The following is a 23,519-nucleotide window of genomic DNA, read 5'->3' on the forward strand; positions in this document are numbered from 1 at the left end:
TGTGCCTGTAGGCTATGCAGCACAAAGTGGAAGCTTGTTGGTTTAAATGACTGGAGGCAGGCTATGTAGCTTTAATCAAGCCTCCCTGGGTCTGGTCACAGCAGGTGGCAAAGTAAGATGTGATTCTTAGAACTCTTAGCTGTATCTGCTCTTGTTATTTATATACTGTATACTGTATATGATTGCACTGGTTAACAGGTGTTAAGGCTTTGGATTTGTGCCTTTAACATAATGCAAGCTCTTGATAGGCTGGAAATTGGGCTTCATCTTGGGCATCTTACAAGGTCAGTAGGTGTATTTGCATTTTATGGGACATTAAGTAGCCTATTGTGGGCATACAGAGCTAGTTGATAGTATCTTTATTGTTACTTGTTGGAGTAATAGGGTGGTGGCTGAGTTTGTATGCTGATCCTTCTTACTCTTGGTTACCAGCTAAATAGGAAAAGTGTGCTGCTGAAAATCCACTAGCCATGTTCTATTTCTTTAATGCACTGATGCAAAGATTTACTGCATGTATGGTTTGCTTGGCTCTGAATATGTTTAGGTAGAAATATTATCAGACACACTGTCAAAAAAAGCACTATGTACATTCTATTTTTAATTCTAGTTTTGAATTTAATTGATAACATAGTGTGTCACTCTTGCCGTAGCCCACAGAAGGCATTAGATATGACATGTATTAATGCAAAGGGGCCTAACAGATTTTTATTCTGTATTCAAGCCAAGGTTAGGATTAATTTTGATGGAACATAATGTTGGAATATGCATAATTCTACACACAGAATAATATTAATAGAAGAGGTAAGGGTCAGACACACTCACAGACTCAGACTTGTAGAAGTGTGAGCTTTGAAATATGTGAAATGTGCAAGTGGAAACAGCTCTCCAGCTGGCTTTGCTGTTATGACATATGGAGCGAGTTTGGGAAGAAAATATATTATATGGGTGTGATTATACCTGCAGTTTGTTTTGCTTGGTCTAAACTATAATTTGAAGTATTTGTTTTGTCTTTATCCATACCCAGCTGGTACAAAAACACTAGAGTTCTTAAAAAAAAGCATGTCAATTCAAAAACATGATGACCTGTACAGTTATGCTTACTAGTGTCCTCCTCCATTTTTATTCATTAGCTTAGTTTACTAACAAGTCAACAGAGGCATGACAAGGCAAGCTACTTAAAATGGTCAGTAGTGCTTATAGACTATATTTTGAACAGGCCATCACAGTTTGAACATTTAATTGCAGTTGGAAAATGTATTTCTTTTCTCACATTTAAATAAAAGTAAAAATTTCACATAAAAAAGTGGCAAAGATATTAGATGTTTTTGGAATAGGCTAGCTGTTCCAAAAGTAATTGTTTACACTTTTTTGTAGCAAATTTGTTTTAAATCATCACATAAACAGGGAAACTTAAGATTGTATAATGTTTAATAAAGATCAGGGGGTTTTCTCACAAAATGAGGATTTACATTCCCTGTTTTTAACACTTGACTTTTAGCAGCTAAGGTTTCAAGGGTTATAGAAATTGTAAATTTTTGAAAAAAAAAGAGCATTTGTATTGAATTGGTACTGATTTCTGGCAGATAGCCAGAATTTAGGTTGGATTAGTGCATACCAGAACATTAGGACCGGGGCAAAAGGATATCATGAAAAAAACCCTAGGATGGTAGAAGTTAGGTCTAACTGTGAGTCTGAGACCATAACAAAAACTGCTATGATGTACTGTATAGCTGAACAGTATTAATTATATAAAGCCCACACATGTCAATGTATTTGTTTATTGCAACCCAGTCAAAACACCCGATTGTTCGTCTATCGCTGGAGCTCATTCATGATTTATGGTGTTGAAAGTGAGCAAACAGTGGAGTGACTGAGTTTCATTTAATGACATTCACCCTTGATCAGTCACTTTGCCTTGGCTTCATTCATTTTTTACAGATGCACCATGCCTCTATGATAAACCATGGTCAGCTGCTTGGCAAGCAGTAATGGTCACTACAGGACCATCATGTGTTTGTAGATGTTGGCTTTCTGAAGAACATTCTGTAATGGGAATCTTACCAGGGGTGTTTTAGGTCACAGCAGCTCCTCACCACTGGCCATATGGCCACAATCAAACCGAAGCTAATGTGCCAGCTGCCAGCTGTATAATACATTTTTGCAATGCCCAGAATTCCTGATGGATGCAACTTAGTGGCTAAGATTTGTAAACAGTTTGTCCTACAAATACAGTTGTTGTTCTGCAGTTCAAAAATGTAACATGCTTGTAATTTCAGTCAGAAAAATAATGTGGTTAAATAAAACTTAGAGGCAATACAAGGCTTCGTCACACCTGACCAACAGTATACTTACAGCTACATAACATATTTACAACCAAGAGTCAGAGGAATATTTGGATAGTGTTACAAGAAAACAAAAATATCACAATGTGACAACAGCAGAAAGGTCAGTATCTCTTTGGCTGAGATTATGATTGGACTATATGAAGGTATGAAATGAAGGTGAACATAGAGCACCATAAATATGCTGTCTACTTGTTACTGTTATTGGTGATTAGTAAACCTTGATGGTGTTACGATTGTGTTAACTAAATCTGCTACTGTTGAGGCAAATCGGTCACCAGCCGTTGAGACAGAGCTGTGTATCTGAGTGTGAATTGCAGGCAGGGAGTATGTTAAAAGAGAAATGACTCACTCCAGCTGATAAATGTCTACAGGCGAGTCTCTGACAGGGCACTCAAGGTACTTAAAAATTTGTTTCACTATATTGCCAGCCACTCTGTCATTTCTTTATTAATGCTAGACAACAACATATGTGTGCTGCTATGGCACCACCATAACTTCACACCATATTGTATTTTTGTTTATTTGCGTTGTCAAAACTCTGAGTTTTGTGAATCATTACCTGCCGCTGTGCGGTACTTGTGGACACATGCTTAAGCCCACTCATGGAGAACAGAGGAATTTCTTTGCAGATGAGATGTAGCAGGGGAGCAGCTCTGTCATGTTGCAGAGGCTTCTGGGAGCATGTCAGTTTTTCATCTGCTTAAAGGAAAAGGAAGACCAACCAAGAAAAAAAAACATACTTTAATCTGGGCTTTTCAGTCCTAGCATACAACATTTATTAATGCTGCAATACAAATGTTACAGTTGAAGTAAAAGGATTTCATGGTGTTGGATTTTTTGGCACTTTTGCTTTGCTAGACAGAGCAGTATGAGGAGCAACGCCGAAAAAGGGAGCAAGAAGGGATTACTGTATATGTATGAAAATATGCAAAGGTCTCAGCCCATTTCAAGTGCATGGTAGGGTCCTTGACTGGCTGATCCACCGAGCAATTGTGCTTATCTGAACTTCATGTTTATGTCAGCAATACCGAGTGGCAATCTTGTATTTGGCCATGTCATTACAGTTTTATCAACATAAATATTTTAATATTTGTTTATACGAATGTACAGGCCATGGACAAAATAGAAAATGCTAAAATACAAATATGAAATTATAGCTGTTTACCTGATAATGTGGATTCCCATAATGTTTACATTGAATGTTTGTAACACAGAGAAGCATATGTAGTCCATGTCCAAGTGCTATTGCCTTTATTTCGTCCCCCCTCTATATCAGCAAAACCTGTAGACTAATGTCAATGAGAAAAAGCCATTCATTTTTTGATACTGGAGTCACAAAATCTCATCTCTTAGAATCATTTCATCTCTGCGTGACATTTATTCCCCTCAGAGACCTTGTGTCACCTCAACAAATTAGACATTTGTGTTGTTGCCACTGCACCATCACTTCTTTGCCATTAAACACAGCTCTTGAGAAGTGAGAAAACTGTGGAATTTAAAACATACTTGTGTACCACCTTTGCAGCCCTGAGTCACATGAAGTAAAGGGCACACCTGAGCATATTTTTGTCAATCATTCTTGTTGCAAATGAAAGAAATGTGAAGCTCCATATGCTAATGCTGAAGAATAAAGGTTATTGTTAATCACTGATACAAAATAGTGAATTTGTTAAATACAAAGAGTAAAAAGGCCAAAATAAAGTAAAAAGACAACTTGCAGTGGTTGAAACTGTAGGCTACCATGGTGACTTTCAGAAATAAATAAATAGGTCTAGCTGGCCGGTGCAACGTGCATTTATGGTAATAATGCAGCGATTTTCCAGCAAGTTGTGTCATGATGTGTTCCTAGAAAATTGACCTTGGGGCCAAAAAAAAGCAACTTTTCGCTCGGTGGCAATCTGTGGTTAATGTGCAAAGGTTCATTGACAGAATATTGGTTTGAAAATTATTATTGACATGCAAAAAAATTCCAAGTGAAATTCCCCTCTGGTGTGTAATGACCTTAACTCAGTACTAGACATTGACTATACCGTCAGTAAGATGCCCCAGCAGATTCAGAGAAGCTTGCGAGGTGATTAATGTTCTTACCAGTGGTGCAAAGATCTTTTAGCAATGGCTATTGCAAAGGTGTTTTTGCACCACCACACCGATAATATTGGGAACTAAAACATTATTAGTCCCCATTTGTTAAGGTTAGTCCCCCTCATCAGGAGAATGAGGGAGAACTGAGATAGGACTCAAGATTGCTGATCCAGGTGCTAGTAAAAAAAAAGGTGGTTTAATGTGGAAAATGCAAAGTAACAAAAAACAATGTATCATAGTCCATGTACATAAATCAGCAAAGTAGGGCAGAGATGGTGGAGGAGACCAGGACGAACGGGTGATTAGAGCAGAATAACGGTAGGAACCAGGAGAGTAGGAGGATCAGGACGGACAGGTAAATAGTTAAACCAACCAGGAGGACTGGCGAACGAAAAAAGGAAATCCACAGCACAGGAACTGTCAGCGTGGACGTCTAGAGACGTGTAACACAAAAACATGTAACCAACGTACCAAATGAGATCGACAGCACAGGAACTGTCAGCGTGGATATCAAAAAATAACATCTAGCTAACCAAATGGAAAAAACATAAAGAGATCCACAGCACAGGAACTGTCAGCGTGGATGTCTAGAGACGTATAATACAAAACATATAACCAACATACAAAATGCAATCCACAGCACAGGAACTGTCAGCGTGGAAAACAAAATGACGTACGATACATACCACAAATATAGGGCTATTACGGGGTATGCAAGATAATGCTCCAGCGACGACGGGGCGTCTGCCAGAGGTATAAATAAGGAGGACAGGTAATCATCGGGATGCACCCCAGCTGTGCGCACCGACAAACGAGTCGCTAATTACCGAATGCAACACAGCTGAGGTGCAGATCCCTCAAGTCGAGAGAGCAGCGGAGAGAAAGGCGGAAGAGAGGCAGGTCGTGCCGAGCGGACCTGACACCATTATTACAATGCTAAACTATCCACATAATCTCACCCAAATCATCAGGACCATCAGGGTCTGCTGGATATCTAAAGTGGTCCCTGTTTTCCCCCAGGCACATTTGGCACAGGTAACAGCTAAGCAGTAAAACCCTTGCTTTAAATACTTGACTTAATGAGATTAAACTGAATAGGTCCTACCTTGTGGCTGTGCACTAAAATATCAGTAACATTTCTGACAACCTGAACTATGACCATTAGCTGATCCTTCTCCACGTCATCCTAGCATTTTTGATTTTTGTTTTACTACTACACTGTACTGCTGCACATCCTCATCTACACCATACATACACTGACCTATTTAGTCTGTCCTGACCATTATCTGATGTGGGATACAGAGGAATGAAAGATTGGTATCAAGCCCAACCCGCCCTTCTACACATCACATGGCTATCTTTCTCCTCAGCCACCGTTCTTCTCCTCTCTCTCTGTTAATTAAGATTGTAGCTCTGATAATGCACTAAATATGCACAGCACCTCTCATCTCAGAATATCTTGTCAGAGTGAGGAGATGTAAAGAGCCACTCTTACCTTCACCAGTAACTGCTCGCGTGGGTGGGATAATGTGTTTCAACCTTTCATCACTGAAAACTCTAGGCCAAGTCTAGCTGTTAAATTTAAGCATTCATTCAGAGGAAACGTCTGAATCTGTTTTTCTACATACTTGTTACCAATCTGCACCTTCCATTGCAGGATCAGGCACTACCATACCACACGCTACAGAGCGATGCAGTGTTTTATAGGGTCAATGTTTTTGAAAATGTGAGGGCTGTATATGATGAAAATCACATCCACAGTGAGTCGGTGTGGCAAGAGTTTCTCAGCAGAGAGTGAAATGTAAAGGTAAACCTCTAGGTCATTCCTCCTCTCTTTGATTCGGGGACAGAACATAATTACAAAGTACGGCAGGAAAAAAAAACCCAGCAAATCACACTTTATTTATAATAAACTATATTCTGTCACTCTCATTAAGTGCTTGGTGCATTTAAAAATCAATTTTGCCATGGCCTAAGTCCAAAAATACAGTTCTGCCAGCTTCAGTTTAACACAGCTCTTTAAATAAATCCACAGGATGAACACCGTTTTAATGACACTTCTTCCTCATTTGCTGGCATGGATTCCTCTTGAGGATAAGCTTTATAAATACTAAAAAGTTTAAGCATAATTGCTACCTACTGTAGCTCAACCTTGCTCTTTGCCCAGTTAAAAATAGACTGAACCCGGTGAGCATAATACTTAAACAGTTTCCCATTAAACCTGGTGTTGAGTGGCCTAAACATTTAAATGTTAAGTTCTTAATACTTCAGTGAGACTGAAACAAAGCAGGACATTTCATCAACAGCTTCTGTGACTCACACAATGCTGCTGTTATACTGGCAATTTACTAAGTGTTATAAAAAAAATTAAGAGCTGAAGAAGTCATTCTCCTAACTGAACAGACAGTAAAGTAAGGCCCCACCCCACAGGTGTGCAGACTTAACTTGGAGGGATACTGTAATTCATAGTGCATCTTGGGTTTGGTCCCCTGAACTGGAAATCTATACAATACTTTTTATTCCTACAGTTGATGCATTTTAAGTGTTCTTGCAGTTCATGACTGATGACTTACATAGGGCTCACATGTATAATTTTTTAAAGTAGAAGCATCAATGCCATTCTGCAAAAAAAAAACAATATTTTTGGAGGGGTCAACATTTGTCCATCTTTTTCTTTCCCCTTTTGCACATAACGACTTTCTCTTCAACTTCGGTTTCACTCATCCTGTGTCCTCTACTTTGCTCTGTGTGTGTGTGAAGAATGGATAGATAGATAGATAGATAGATAGATAATATCAACTGAATACAAAATGACAGCTGTACGTTGTTAGCTGCGAGCTAACAACACATTATTCCAATTTGCTGAAACATATGATTTAGCCGGCAGGAGTGCCACCATTAAAGTGATGTTTGCTCAAAATTTTTTTGAATCTTGTTGTATTTACTAGTTTTCCATGTGAATATGAATATTAGCAAAGAGCGATAATGATGAGATTGTGGCGCCTTCCCTAGTTTAGCATTAAATAAAAATGTACTGAAATTGCAATTAAAGCTAAAATAAATAAATAAATGAACAGGCAACTGTGACAGCACTATTGCAGCAATTCCGCATGACTGTGTGTGTTGTGAGAAGGGGCTTGTGAATCAGCACTATTGTCTCCAGTTGGAATAACTGTGCATCAAGTGTCTCAGTGGAATAGTAACGCATTAAAACAACGTGGCCTAACACTGATATTGCAGGGAACATGTAACGAGAATACGAGTGTGTCTAAAGGAACAGATTTGCCATTATGCTCCCCTGGCATTTAGTTAGCTACTAATCATTGTCATTTGTGTGAGTGTGTGTGTCTGTGTATGAGTTTGTGAATCCCTATCTTACCCTCTGTAAATTTCAGTCATCTATGATGTGTTCACACATGCATGCAGCATTATACAGTACACGTACTTCCTCATGCACCTGTGTGTGTAGACAGCTGTGTGTTTGTGTGTTCGCACTTATGTGACTCCTCATCACGGAAATAGCTGATATTAGCTGTGCTTAATTAAAAAGAAAAAGGACAAAGGTCAGCCACTTAGCTCTCACGTCTCTCTTCTCTAGAGAGGGAATAGATACAACATGAGTGCATAGCAACTTAGGCAATTTTTATTTGGGTGCTTGGAATGGTCTTTACAGGTTAAATAGCTGAACATAAGTATAGAATTCAAATTGTCACTACACATTTATTCAGCCACATTTGCTTTAACCAGCGCAGCTCAAAATGTCTTGACATGTTACTATGGAAAGCTTGATTACTCTCTACATGACAGTTCTGAATGTTTTGATACTCTTTGTAATTTGAGATGCATTTTTAGGATTGTGTATCAAAATGAGCTTCAGATTAGAAGTAGTAGTAGTAGTAGTACGGAGCTAACTTTTACATTTTCTTGGCTGCTATCCCACTTCAATTATCCTTCCTTTTCCAGCTTATTCTCCTTGTGAGTAGCATTAAATTAACAAGCAGGGATAGACTCATCTTTGTGGTCTCACTGTCGGTGACAGTAGTATTTAGTAAAACACTGCAAGCTGTAATAAGAATAAGGCACTCGGACAATAACAGTAATAATTGTTTTTCTGAAAATTGTGTAAGCCAAAAGCTGTGATGATAGTCAGGTAAAAATGCCTATGACCAAAGCAGCATTACAGGTGTTGGCATGCATACCTGCCTAATAAGAGAACAGAAAACAAGATTCAACCTCATGTCATAAAACCTTAATTTAAGACTTGCTATCTTTATCTTTCTGATTATAGCACAGTCTTATTCTTTCAAACCCCTGGGTGGCCTGCTTTTGTTTGTATTGTTTTGTTTTTCCAGCCAGAAAGAAGCTGTCACTGAGCACAACACTAGACTTATCTGAAATGCTAAATTCATAGGACAGGCATCATTTCAGAGGTTTGATACCAGGTTAATGCCTTTTTCACCACACTTGCTGTGAGCCTCTCCCTTTTAAACGGAAAAATTAGCCTAGTTCTCTATCACTCAAAAAATTCAATTAAGAACTAGTTGTCTTTTCATTTTTCCTGTGTTATTAAACTCATGCTTCCCTGTAGATATTTCAAATAAAATGTTGTCCAATGTTGGCAGATCACAAATAGCCAAAATAATACTCAACAAGTGACATGTGCACCCTTTAATTCAGTAATAAATATTGATCAGACAAATCTCAGACCAGTGGAGATTTTCCACTCTTTTTTTTTTTGTCAAAATGATTAAGCAATTAAAGAATAATTATGAGATTAACTGATAATGATAATAAATGTTAGTTGCATGCCTAGTCTGATAAAAGCCCTGGTTAAGATTATCTATATATGTTTCGGTGTCACACAGGAGGTTAGATAACTTGCTTTCTGTAGTCCTTCTTTTGTAAATGTCAGTGTGAAATGGAGAGAAAATTTAATAAACTCCATTTTCTTTCTAAAATGATTTGTGTTGAATTCTAGACATGCCGGCGACTCCAAGCTCATGAAAAATGAAACAGACGGACTGAGTGCGACAACAATCTGAATTCAGTATTTTCATTAACCAGTGGTGTTAGCCCATGGCTTTTGTGGTGTTAAACAGTTGGTTCTCAGAGGTGTAAATCACAACAGAGACATGGGTTTTCTCACTTCTGTGTGGATCCAAGCGCGGTCAGTCCTCTAGGCAGTGTTTATCATACAATACAACCTTCATCAGCAGTGGAATAGCAGCGAAACAGATTTCCTGTGGAGTGAGGCATTGGCAGACATCTCAGAAATACGTTGGCCTTAATTGGGCAGATAAATATCACAGGCTGGACTCCTGGGCCTACAGCAGTGTTGCATACATCACCCTGAATGCAGACTGACCAGTAGCAGCAGGGTGCCGCCCGCCTGTCTCATCCCTGAAATTCATCTGGAGTCCAAAGTGCAATTAAAGAGCAAAGAGAGATTTCCTCCCTCAGTTTGCTTCCTTTACTTGTAGCTCTATTAGGGTCCAGTTTCAAAAGCCCTCCTGTTTTGTTTGGGAATCCAGGGGGTCTACATTATTTACAGACCTATGGCAGCATGGCAGAGTATTTATTATTAAAGACACAGAAACACAGGCCAATCAAAGAACGGACACTGTGTTGCTATAAATGATCAGAGTCAGTGATGTCCTGTGTGAAAATGATCATTCGACTAATCAGACCTCTATCCTGTAAACAAATAGTACTTTAGAAGCTGACATCTGTATTCTGCAAAGCACAAGCTCAAGGTTTTTTAATAATGAGCAATTCATTGAATATTCATGACTCTGGCCTTTCCAAGGGCCTCGGTGGGTATGATTTACCCTGTATTACCTACATGATGTTTAGTCAAGATTCCCTCCTACCAGCCCTGGGGGCAGATTGTGAAGAAACGCAGTCAAAACTGGGCACCATCAGAGAATGAATAAGGCAGCTGAGACACACACACACACACACACACACACACACACATTACACATGCTGTATGCACACACCTTGAGTGTTTGTGGGTGTGCGCAGAGGCACGTACCACACACAAGCACTTCTATACTCAAATACATATTCTGAGAATAATCACTAATCCTCTTCAGCATTTGAACCTTGAATTGTTTGGCAGCCAGTGCTATTTATCATGGACTTATATGAGTCACCAATGAGAGAAATAAACAGGACCGAGAAATAGAGAGAAAGAGATGAAGAGAAACTTGACAAACCATACAGAAATCTGTTCAACTCTGATTCCACAAAACGTCTTTGTTCTTGAACAGCTCACTGCTATTATTAAGATTTAGGTTTCTTCTCTCCTCAATGATCCAATCAGAGATACATATTAATATTTCAAGGTAATAGCTTGATTTCATTACAAATGGATGAAATATGACATTGAACGTGCTCTGATGACGACGGATCCTCAAGAAATCCAGACTAGGATATTTAAAAAGTTGCTCATCATAAATATCAAGGCCTGTAAGAGCCAATCAAGCATATGTTGTGTATGCCACAAATTCATTTAATAGTTCATGTGCATTTTGAATGGTATAGTACATACAGGCTGTGTTAAGGTTAACTTTATACTTATTTTGTCATCACTTTGTTTTGGACTGAAGTGTGGATGATTATTGTTTTTAGGACAGGTGGTAGTGCCATAAGGCAGTTTTTTGTTTTGCAGTGTGTTATATGTAAAAGCACTTCGGACCTAGCTATCTACAGAGTAGTCTGTAAGGGACTAACTGTGGATCAATACAAAGTTTTGACTGTGAAATTGGAAACATACGTAGAATGTCAGTGCGCAACATGTAGCCACAAATGTAATAAGAAATACATCAAGCCGGTAATGGGCCAGGCTGTGTGGCAGTATTGTATGGAGCACCTGTGGACATGTTATGGAAAATGAGACCACTGGTTTTGTGGACCTGGCAAAATACAATCCTTGCAGACTAAATGGCCTTTGAGCTTGCATGGTAAATCAGCCACCACAAGGGGACTTTATGATGTATGACAATTGACAGTTTCTGTGTCCAAAAAGGCTTTTCTTTGAGATTTTATTTCCCAGCCCCAAATGGAGAATCTCAATAAATGCTATTTGGTATGGATGATGTAATATCAGAGATTAATTAGGCTGTAGATTGATAAGGTCCAAAAGGTTAAATTCATCAGCAGTGTGTGTTGGATCTTGAATTGAGACATTGAATTTTGATAGCTACCGTAATAACATGAACCAAAACTACAGTATCAGAGGCACTGAAAGACTTTAGTCTAGCTTAACTCACTACGGAGGGAAGAGCCACTAAAGAACAGATCCAAACACCCGCTGAGCCGAGTTCCTTTCCTGTGACTGGCTGCAGAGTATGTCTGCTAGCTGCCAACTGCTCTCTCCCCATTAATCACGACCCGGGTTCTAAAGCTTGAACCTTGACCTTTAGTGCTGCATCAAGGCCCAGTGACAGATGGAGACAGCGCTTTGTGTCCTCACATCAGATCATCCATTTCACACACACACACACAGAAACACTCTGCTCACACATGGATCACCCATAGCAACGGTCGTTTGGTCAACTGCTGATATTTTATTGTTGGAAGGCAGGGTGCCCTCTAAAAGTCGCAGTGTTTTGTTTTGACGGTAAACTATTTGAAACAAACCTTGTGCACCTTGGCTGCACCTATCAAAGACACTTTGTATCCACAAAACTAATGGAGAAACCAGTGATCATCCTTGGGAGTGAAAGCAGAGTGGACCTGTAGAGGAATTTTGTTTATCATAAGCAAGATGCTGAGGCTGAAAGCCACTGATTAGCATGAATAAATTAGAAACTATTGCAAAGTGGGTGCTAGCTTATCTTTGAATTACATGCCCAGCGCGGCTCTTCCCACTGAAGATTAATAGTCTCTCATAAGGTATTTCGAAAAGTTCATTTTCATCAATTGATTTCCTTTAATTCATGAATTTCCCAGAAGTGCATGAAATTGGCAACAAGGTCTTCATAATCACGCTTTCTGCATCGTTAACCTTATTGGCAATTACTCATCATATGTATCAGTTGTGACATTTGCGGAAGCATGTTATTTTTGCACCATTAGGTCATGACAGGAATATTATCATAAACTAATGGTTAATTACAAGTTGAACAGAAACGGTGTTCATAGTTTCTTTTAGATTTCTGCAAGGAGCCAAGCTTGTTACCACCATGTGTAATAGGGAAACAGTTTTTCTTTTTTATTGTTTATCGGCCTGATCGACTCAATATCTCCAGACTCATAGACAGTGAGTATGAGTGATACCACACACTTTAAATGTTGATGCTGTGTTCAGACAATAACACCTGTTCCAACAAAAACGACAGTATCACCTTCTCCAGCAAATAACCAAGAACATGGACACAGTGAAAACTGTTTCATTTCACTCCGGTAACATCTGTACAATGCAGCTACATTTTGGAGGCAGAATTGTCCAGTGTTTTCTTTTTCTCCTAGGCTATCATCACCTCAGCAGTCCATTATAGTTGCCAAGGTGTCAGGGTCATTTCTGTTTCAGTTAGAGGCGGGAATGCTGTCTTGAAGAAAAAAAAAGTGGGCCACTGAAATGAATTGAGAGAAGAATATAACTTCAGGGTTACAGCTGCAGTAATGGGCATAGATTTTACTGTAAGAATTTATGCCAGGTGCATTTACAATGATGCAGTGAAGTACTTTTTGAGACACAGGTCACAGCTACACAAAAGGTGCTACTACAACGAATTTCCAATGTTAAAGACATCAATTTGCACTTATTACAGTATGTTAGATTTTTTTAAAACCTCAGAAACATCAGTGTGTGATGTGTTGCAGTAGAAGTTTATGGAACTGCTGACTTACAGCATCATCCCCATATTGTACCAGTCACACGCTATCACACACCCATCATTGGACCCTCAGGCAAAATCCTGTAGCATATTATTAGGGTAAATCATCATATGTAATGACGCCATTATGGAATGATGTTCATCATCTAATGCTGTTTCTTTAGCCTTTTGTTGTTTGCTTCTCCTCAGATTTCTATGTTCTTTATTAACCTACCAAACATATTAGCCACAAGGAGATCCTAGAAGATGAAGAGATGCCGAAAACACAAGCAATAAGGGCTGATGAGGTTTTATGTCTTAGCCCTGCCATGCCAGCACTTTGTCCACCTCCTCTGTTGCTGCTGGGCTCAAATAAATGGAAGGAGAAAAAGAAAACATAGCCTTTTTTCAACATTTTTATTGCTTTTTATTATTGGCGTATGGTTGTGTATGTTTTTTCTGCTGAAAATGATTTAGATTGATATGTTTAATAACACTCGGAGAGAGCAGCAGGTGATACTGGAGGTAAAGCTAGAATGACTTAAAGTTTATAGGCTAGGGGTCAAGTGCTGTATGTTATGTGTTTGAAAGCAGGTGCTGCAGGTACATGAGCATGCACACACAAACACAGTGTCAGTGTTCCTGGAATACATTTTATATCCAATGAGTCAAACTTTTTCCTCTTTTATTACACATAATTTTGAAGATGTTTGTACAGTACATTAAAATCCTGCTTACTTAGCCTGAGGGCCATGAAATAATGGTGTGACAAACAAAGTCTGATTTAAATTTAAAAAAATGGATCAACTGGAAGACCAAGGTGTTTACAGCCACTATGTTTTTATAAAGAATAGTGAAAATGACATTTCTCTTTCTACTTGAACGTACTTTTTCCAAAGTTAAGCACTACAAATTATTTATGGATGCTTTATGGCACTGCAAGTGGAGTTAATCCCATTGAGTAATATTATCTGTCACTGTTTATGTTTAGTTTCCTTGTCTGACACCTAATTAACTAAGCTGGTTCTTTTTGTGCTGCCTGGAGTGAGGAAAGGGAATTGAAAGCCTTTAGGGATGACTTTGTGGGAACTGTCTCATTAGTTAGTGTATATTATGTCCTTGAAACACAGGTATATTTTACAGGTACATTATAATTCATCTGTATCAATGTCATGTCTACTAACCTGTAGTTTTGGGAGGATTTAGAGTAGGTAATTTTAGAATTTCAATACCTATTTAAAAGTCTTAGTTTTTCTTCACTGGAAGCTGATAAGTAAAACTAAAATCTGCCCGTAATCCAATTTCCAAGTGCTGCATATCTTTCCTTAAAGATGATCTGTCCTCAGATCAGTAAGAATCTGCGTTTTAGTAAAACTATTACACTGTATTGTGTTTGGATAGGAAATATGCTCAGTGCAATTATAGAGCCTTTGTCCATATATGATGACAAATTAAGGCTTTGAATTACCGAAAATGCAGAAGGAATTCCTCATTTTTTTCTCCCTCCCTCCCTCCCTCCCTCTCAGCTCTGCCTGATTCCACTACCTCCCCAGCATCCATACTGCCGTCCATTATAACAAGCGGCTGGTCTTCCCCCCTGTGCTCTAATTGGAAAGCTGGATGGTGGTAGGTTTTGCCAGTAATGGGGTCCTGCAATTTGGTAGCAGAAGTCATTTTGGAGAGGCCTGTCAGAATTCATAGAAGAGCCCAGTTGTGTGCATCAGCTCCAGAATAAAACCCCTGCATTTTAATAGTGCAGCTGTAAGCATTTCCGTAATTCAAGGTGGCGTCATTAGAGGCTTATTTATTCACCCGAGGTGTCTGCCAGGAGAGAGATGATGCCGCCCAGATCAGCTGTGGCAGCTCACTCTCAGCACCTCCTGTGGGGCTAGAGAAGAGGAAATTAGAGAGGAATGGGCAAACATGACAATCATAGCATCATTAATGAATTAGCACATAAAGAAAACAACAATCTGCATGTGTCGTATTGAGGAAAGGGTTATGATATTCTGCTGTTAATAGGGCACAACAGTCATGACTCTCACTGGTGTTGACACTGATGAAGAGGTGTATAAGGTGTAAAAGGGATAGTGTATAGCTCTCAGAGAGAAGCACCTAAAAAAAGACTATAGTAATGGACTTTTCAGGCTTTCAAAGTGATGTCATAACTGACAATTTTGCAAGATTTACACAACATTGTGAAAAGGCTTTTTGCAGTAGGAGCAAACATCCATATGATTAGTCTGGACCCATGTGACCACAGTGTTCCTCTAAACTGCTCTGTCCAAGTGGTCGATTTTAGTGGATTTAACTCAGCCGTAGAGGGCCTTAACTCGAATGTATTTATTTACTGGCTACAATCCCTAATGTTAGCTCAGTAATTTAGTCGCCTAAACCTGAAACCTGTGCACTGTGTGTTTGCATACTGATGGGACTAGGATTTTTTGGACTATGAAGACTTTTTTAAAGTTTTTGAACACAACAATACTGTGACATTATGAAAATTTTAACCAAGCATTTGAACATAAGCCTTTTAGGTTACATCTTCTGGGTTTGGAACTGGGTTTAACAGCAAAGTCTTAAATGCTTTGCTGAAACAGGGAGGGACTCCTTAGTACTTGTATCTCTCTTCAACGCTGTCTCTCTGTCTCCCAAAAATTCAAGAATAAAAAGAGATGAAAATGTGCACCTGAGGCACATAACTAAACAGTGCTCAAGGTTGATTGAGTGAAAGAATTTCCTAATTTGCCGTATGAGTTATGGGACTAACCTTCCCATAACCAGCTGAAACCACCTTGGACATTCTGCCTAAAACAGCCATGGTGTCAATTAAACTCAGAGAGCAATGTTGGTGTCACCGATGCTGCCTATATGCTCAGTTCCTTTCATCCAACGCACGTGCATTTTTTTCTGTTTCAGTATGAAATTTAAGACAAAATGTTGAATGCTGCAATTTTGTATGCAAATGTTTTGGATTTTTGCACAGTTTCTGCATAACACTGGTGTGAAACAGCTTCACCTTAAATGGCTATTCACTGTATTTACCCTCAATGTTAGGTTAAGCCTCTGTCTTTTCTGCTGTGTTGACATAACATAATGTAACAATGATATTCACATCATCGGTATATATGATATCAACTATTACAATTAAGTCAGATATCCCCTGGTAAGCACGTTCACCATAAAGTGCCAACACTGAAAGGCAGGCATAAACTGAACAACTTCTGCAGCCACTTGAAAACTTGTTTTTCAGTGACTATAGAATTTCAAATACATTTAAGTCTCTCTTTGCCAAATGGAAAGCCTCTTCAGCCTTCAGTATCAGGTGTCCAACGTATAGCCCCTGAGCTCCAAAGCTTTCAGTGTCTCAGCACTGTCACTTAGCAACGATACTCCCACTTATATAAGTTTGTCTTGGATGCTTTATTTTTTTCTTTAAATTAGGAACAACAGATGGCAGAATGGTATTTTGCTAATGCATTAGCTATGTCCCAAGTCAATCTGTCACTCTTCCACTATTCCCTGCATATTAAAAGCTTTATGCTTAAGAGTGACATGTGAATCATCACTATTTTGCACTATAACTGACATTCACATTGTGGAAAATACATATTCAGACACAGCTACTGCCTAGCTTTCTATAACTGAAACAGTTTAAGTTAAATTCACAAAGTTGTGACACAGTTCGGAATTGTTCAAGTTGAGTTCAGTTCAGTTGATTTCAGGTACAATAACTTTACAGCGGTGTTTGGAACTGGCCTTGGTGAGCTCATAATGCAGGACAGACAGACAGCATACAAATAAAACCATCTTATAAGTAAAACATATTAGTAGAAGAAGAAGCTTTATTTTACTGTCATTGTAACACTGTGACACGTACAATGAAATTTTGTTTGGAGCCGAGGGCCCCGGGCTGCTGCGTGCATACGCACCGCCATCACGGGCAACTTGGGGGGGTTCAGTGTCTTGCCCAAGGACACTTCGACATGTGGACTGCAGTCACCAAGATTCAAACACAGAGTACCATAAATTAAAAAAAATACCAACCTTAAAATACAAAAGGGTTTCAGTTCAATTCAGAGTTGAATGGCCTTAACATTCTAAAACTACTCAAATAATTAACTATTTAAATAATTAACTTTTTTGATTAATCAGTTGATCTGATTGTTATAAAAAACATTTTCCAAAATGCATTTCCTTCAACAATGTTTTTGCTTTAAACTGAACTATTGAGTACATCTATAAAGCAGTACCCATATACTTAGACTGTGCTCTGTACGCGTGAACATGGGTATATTGTAATGTGCGGTGTGAACACCGCCATAGAACTTAATGTGGCTGACTGTATGTTTATAGAATTCTTGACCAAGGACATCCTTTATTTGGTTTTTCATCAGTTGCTGAATGTGGGATGTGTCAAGCACTGTATAAATATAAAACAATTTCTGCATGTTACTTCAAAGCCTGACAACAATTAAACACTTAACAGCAAAAAATAAGAACAAGTATTGAACTCAGTGTGAATGTGTCTGCACCATCACTTCCCACATTAACAAACCTAGATTACTTTATTTATATAACCCACAACTTTAGTAAAAATTATTTTTTTTACATTTCTTGACAATGCATAAAGTCGACATTGCTGAATTAGCGTGCTTCTGAATCCCTGTTGTCTAGAATTCTACCGTGTGTTCTCTTCAGGAGTTTGTGTGTTACCATCCTGCTCCTGTGCCACAACAGATCAGACATACTTAGCACTTAACAATCTTATTTTCAGTCTGTAAATAAAGCACCTCCGAACCTTAAATAACTTTGGTCATCCACTTTTCTCCATCACACTCTCCACCCCCAGTTCTTTTTTTTCCAAATGTGTGGACTTGTCTCAGTGGCTATCTATGTACCTAGACCCACCGACTTGACAATTACATTCAATGACAGCAATTTTTATAATCAGTGTTTACTGATTTTATTGATATGTTGTTGCAACCATAGTAAAATACACTCAATATTATAAATAATTACAAACCAATTAAACCAAATGTTAACAACTAAACATGACTAAAGGTATACCATACCAAGCAATGGCCTCAGGTAATGAGATGGTGTCTAACTACAATATTCATTAAAAACATGGAACAAAATTGTGGGCCGCTGTTCAGCTCTACACAGGCATCCTACTTCTACAAAGTTTGAGTGATCTCTTATTCTGTTTCCCAGACTTGTTTGTTATTCTCAGCTGGACCAAACCGTGTTAGTAAAGCAACTGAAGAACAGGAGCGCTGAGCTAAAAAAACTGAAGGCTCTTCATCTGAACCTTTCAAAACCTCCCCACCCCTGCCAAGGAAAGATAAGATCAGTAGACAACCCCAACATTTTCAATTTTGTGCTATCAGACACTGAGGAGATGTGTCAACAGCAGGGTCCTACACCAAGTAAACACAGGAGTCTGACAAGCAATAACCTAGATTCAACATCGCCTTCGGTCCTCTTGCACTGAAGGTCTGCCACTTTCATCTCATTTAGATCCAGATCTGTGGATCAAAAATGATGCCGATCCCCCCACAAAACAGAAAACTCCAGTGCTGAGAATGTTTTCTTTGGCACTCCTTTCTATCATTGAAGATTATGCCTGTGAGAGGTTGGGTCAATACATACTGGGGTGGCACCATTTGAAGCATTTTCAATGACCCACAGATGTTCCAGTTATGAGAATGGATGCTTTTAATGTTAAATTATCCTGTATTTGACTGTAGGCTGTTTGCTCTTAATATGCAGTAAGTTCTCACAAGTGCATTCAGGTTATAGCAGTGTGTTTATTGCCTTAATGTTGATGATAGTCACAGTCTGTATTATAAAGCATTTTACTGGGTCTTTTACTTGTTCGTACAATATTTGAGAAGAGAAGACAAGCAATTACGGTTATTATGTTTTCATCGTCATGCAGTGCAGTATGTTCTTAGCAACATCCTCTGTGTTATATAGTCAGTATGGAGTGAAGAGGAACGAGTGAGGGTGGCTACAGCTAAACTTGGCAGAGCTCTATGACCAAAGAGCTCATGTGACTTCAAAAAATGTTGTGGCGGGTCTAAAGAGGAACTCAAGAAATTGTTGAATCAACTTTTCTTTTGTTAGTTTTTTAGCAGGCATTAGGAGGGATCAGGGGTTAGAGTCGCTGGAAGCCCCAGACGACTGAGAAGTCATTACTGTATGGCACAGTCCACTGCAGAAAAGCTCCCTCAGAGATTTAAATCTTGCCGATTAAAATAGTGGCTCCTAAGCCTGTATATGTGTGTGTGTGTGCATGTGGGCCTACAAGTGTGCTTCTTTGAATGTGTTTTATTGCCTTTTGGGAAGCTGCATGTGTGTCTGTGTGTGTGTTTTCAGCAGCCTAAATACCAAAGCTTTTAACATCACAGCTCCAAGAGGATTTAAGTGCCCAGAAACTTTGTCAATTATGATTGTAAGTGATGTCCAGCAGGGGGTTGTTGCTGAGCTGCACCCAGTAGCAGAGAACTTCACTTGTTTTTCCATTGAAAATATGCTTTTTAGGGACTACCATGTAGGTTACCTACCTATTTTTCAAGGGAGACCTGGGAAAGCTGGCAGGTCTTAGATTTATGATGCACAGAGCCCCCAAACCCCCTAAAATGAGGCTCCAGACCTGTGACTCACTGCCTACAGTACAATTTTTGTTACCAAAAGGCCTGTTTTTGTTCATGTGTATGGCTGTTTTAGACACAGCTAAGCCAGGTGGTACCTTTGTTACTAAGACTAACTGACTGTGCCAAGATCTGTCAGGAAATATTACACATAGGTGTAGTTAACAGATTAATCAGAGCTCGTGGTTTCACTGTGTCCATCTAAAATATATTAATAAATAACTAAACGTGTCTTTGACTTCATTGTTTTAATGAAGAGTTGAGTTTACCGTGCACTGTAAGGAGACACTGATCTAACAGTTCATTAGAGCTGTTGTCCACTATAAATACTTAGCTTTTATAATGGATGAGCATCAGACCTGTGAATATGCCTGAGCAGCGGATCACTAGGAAGATCTTTAATTTGACATCGTGCATGGCTCTGGATTAGTGCTGTGATATTTTTTTATTTATTTTTTTTACGGTTAATTAATTTTTTGTTTTTGCTGTTGTTGTTCCTGTTGTGCAATAAAGATGGCATGTTGATACAAACCTAGCCTAAATTATGAACACTGTCAGTTGTACTGTAGATATTTAGCCAAAAGTCTAAGATCTATGCACAGTTGGTTTCCATTAGCTATTTAAACAGGTGGGTTTACTGGTTTTCTTAGAGAAAATGTGATTTAGATGACACTGAGGTTAAAGTATATTTCATGTTTTATGACATTATATATGACGATTTTTAGTAAAATGCCCTTGATTTCTGATGTGTTCTTCTGAGTGAATGAGTTTATGATTTTTGAACCTTTTGTGTGCCTAATTTTATCTTGAGCAGGAGAAAATAGTTTAAGGTAAGATGTTGTGTTAATGTTTGACATGTTGCTTGCTGTTATGTCTGATTAGACATAACAGATACAAAGATAACCACAGAAAATAAATCTATTGTTATTTCAACTAATAACTAATAAAAATATACTTTATGACAAAGACAAAAGTGGCTTTAACGTTAATCTTGTTTTTTTCTGTTTTTTTTTTTTTTTTGTTGTTGTTGTTTTTCTTTTTTTTACTTCTTGTTTCTAGTTCCTCCCAAGATATATGACATTTCCTCTGACATCACGGTAAATGAGGGCAGCAATGTGTCGCTCATTTGTACAGCCACTGGAAAACCTGAGCCAACGATTTCCTGGAGACACATAACCCCATTAGGTGAGTTCACTTCACCTCTCACAATCTATGCTAACGAATGGGTGGATGGATGGATGAATAGAGAGGAAATGAGGAAGCACTGACGGGATCAATAGGTGACAGCACAAGAAGGAAAAAGTACTGGTGCTCACACTGTAGAAATGAATGTGGTTGGGTGGATCCATGAGAGAAGAGGCAAGGGTGTGATAAATGCATTATTAAATTCATGTGAGCATACAGTATTATGGAAGTTGTGAGACCTGTCTACAGTTCACTAGTTGCTACCATTTTTCTAGCAGCTATTGTCATGGTGTTATGTGTCTGGTAAAGTCTGGAACCACTGAGATTTCAGTCATTTTTAACTCAAGCTGCCTAAGTTTGAGTTTTGATATAATGTATTACAGTATTCGCACATTTTTACAGCAGTGTCCCTGCTGTCAGCCTATCAACTTTCAGTTTTACACCACATCTGTGGCCAGACAAAACAGGGACTCAAACTAAAGACCATAACTCCCTAGAGCCTGTTTATAGGCCGAGTTCTAAACTTGCAGGCTAATTTATGAGCCACCTCTCTCCAGTATGTCTCCTCTGTCCAACCCATAGGAGCTGTCTCTGCTTGAGCCAAAAAAATAATAATAATATTAAAATAAAATAAAGTCGCTGACATCTTCAATTATTATATTCATTATTGGCAAGACACTGTTACTTAGGCCTGCTCCCTGAAAGTTGAATCATTAGTCGAGAGACCCGTCAACCAGTAACAGTGAACAGCCGAACCTGCTTAGCTTCTAAAGCCATCCTGATACAATAATCTATTATTTTCTTGTCTCAAGATACTTTGATATGTGTTATTGCTTTTTAATCATCAAATTGTTTGTACTGTAAACCTGTTTTACTTGAGCTAGCTGTGCAATGTCACTGAAAATGTCACCAGTATAAGCAAAACAACAGTTGCTTCTTCTGTAGTCTAGGTGTCATCGCTGTGGGTATTTAATTTTAACTTCCCTAATCTTGCTGATGTTTTTCAAAGGAATGTGATGGAATTTAAATAAATTGTATAATTTATCTAGTTAGATAAGCTACTGTTAGCTGTCAGTCTGTATTAATACATCTACTGTATGACTTCGTGGAATAACTTTAAGGCATTAGTATTTCAAAATCAGACATACCTCCTAAATTGTTTATATTCCTCACTTCTATAGTGAGACCCTTCAAACAGTTAAAAGGCACTCCAAGCCATGGATTTTTTTTACTTGCTAAGGCAGTAGTTAATGTGGTACCAAGGTATATTCTGCCACTAAAACAAGTTGGTGAGTATTGAGGATTTCTCATCACTGCAGGGGAGACCTCAGATTTGCTCTGGCAGTTTGTAAACTATCACTTAAGGTGCACTAATGAAGAATAACTTTATTATTATCACTCTACTTAGCTGCTAGTCTGGGCACATATAAACCATTAAGTGCTTTGAATCCTGAATGCTTCCTTTGAAAACTCACTCCAAAGCATTTAACTGTTGCAGCAAAGCCCCTGCCTAAACACTTCCAGCCCTCCCTCATTTTCATATTAATGGATTATAGCATGCTGTGCTTATCTGATAGTTGCGAGGGTGACTGCATTTATCTTATGCCTGTCAAATCCTCCATTCTGGTGTGCTTGCCCTGATTGTGTTAGGGAGGTTTTCAGAAGATGATCAAAAGCACCATCCTCAGAGTCCGAGTGGCAGTCAGTCATTCTACTTTGAAGTGTCCACACTTTGAAGTATGCAGGGAATAAATGATACGCTGGTCAAATGAAAGAACCCGGGACGAAGTGTAATCACAGACTGTCTCCCTGCACATCAGAAAAGAAGCCGTTTGCCATTGGATCTTTGAGTTCGTTATTGTAGTGATGGTGAACTGACAAAAGGATGTGAAACAACTGAATGGTTGTACAAGGTTGTAATTCCATTAAACCTGCTGGATATGCGGAGTAATCTGCTCCAACCATTACAAAGGCAACTTGATCATGCAGTCATAACATATGGAAATATTTATCACAGGAGTGAACAATCCATCTAGTAGCAGCAGACCTTCAATGATCTATCATGAATTACAGAAATACCAAAGGTTCATGTGGATTTTCAGGGTACAAATTATTAGGCCTAATTGCAGAGCATAAATATAGGCATGGCTATGATGTCTTTATAAATTATGATTTATAAAATCTAACTCCTGTGACTGACAGATGGGAATTTTTGGAAAAAATTAATCAGTGCTATAAAAGTCATCATTTGCTTTTGAAATTTGTGCTTGTAACCAACCTAAATGTTTAGAGAATGTGATATTTCTGTAGTTCGACAACATATACAATCCATGTCCTAGAAAAATGCACTGCAAATGCAAATGAAATTCTGTAAGTGGAACACAATCGAAATTTTCCTGAAAACATCAACCACACATCAATGATTT

General features: G+C 38.6%; 1 protein-coding gene across 1 annotated transcript in view; it reads left to right on the forward strand.

Moving 5' to 3' along the window:
• negr1 (neuronal growth regulator 1) overlaps window positions 1-23,519 on the forward strand; it is a 142,439-nt gene that overhangs the window by 42,558 nt on the left and 76,362 nt on the right. The window contains 1 exon segment of the mRNA XM_020596587.1: window positions 20,968-21,093. Within this exon segment, the coding sequence (XP_020452243.1) occupies window positions 20,968-21,093 (126 nt within the window).

This window comes from Monopterus albus, unplaced genomic scaffold (genome assembly GCF_001952655.1).
Source record: "Monopterus albus unplaced genomic scaffold, M_albus_1.0 scaffold31.1, whole genome shotgun sequence".
NCBI lineage: Eukaryota > Metazoa > Chordata > Actinopteri > Synbranchiformes > Synbranchidae > Monopterus > Monopterus albus.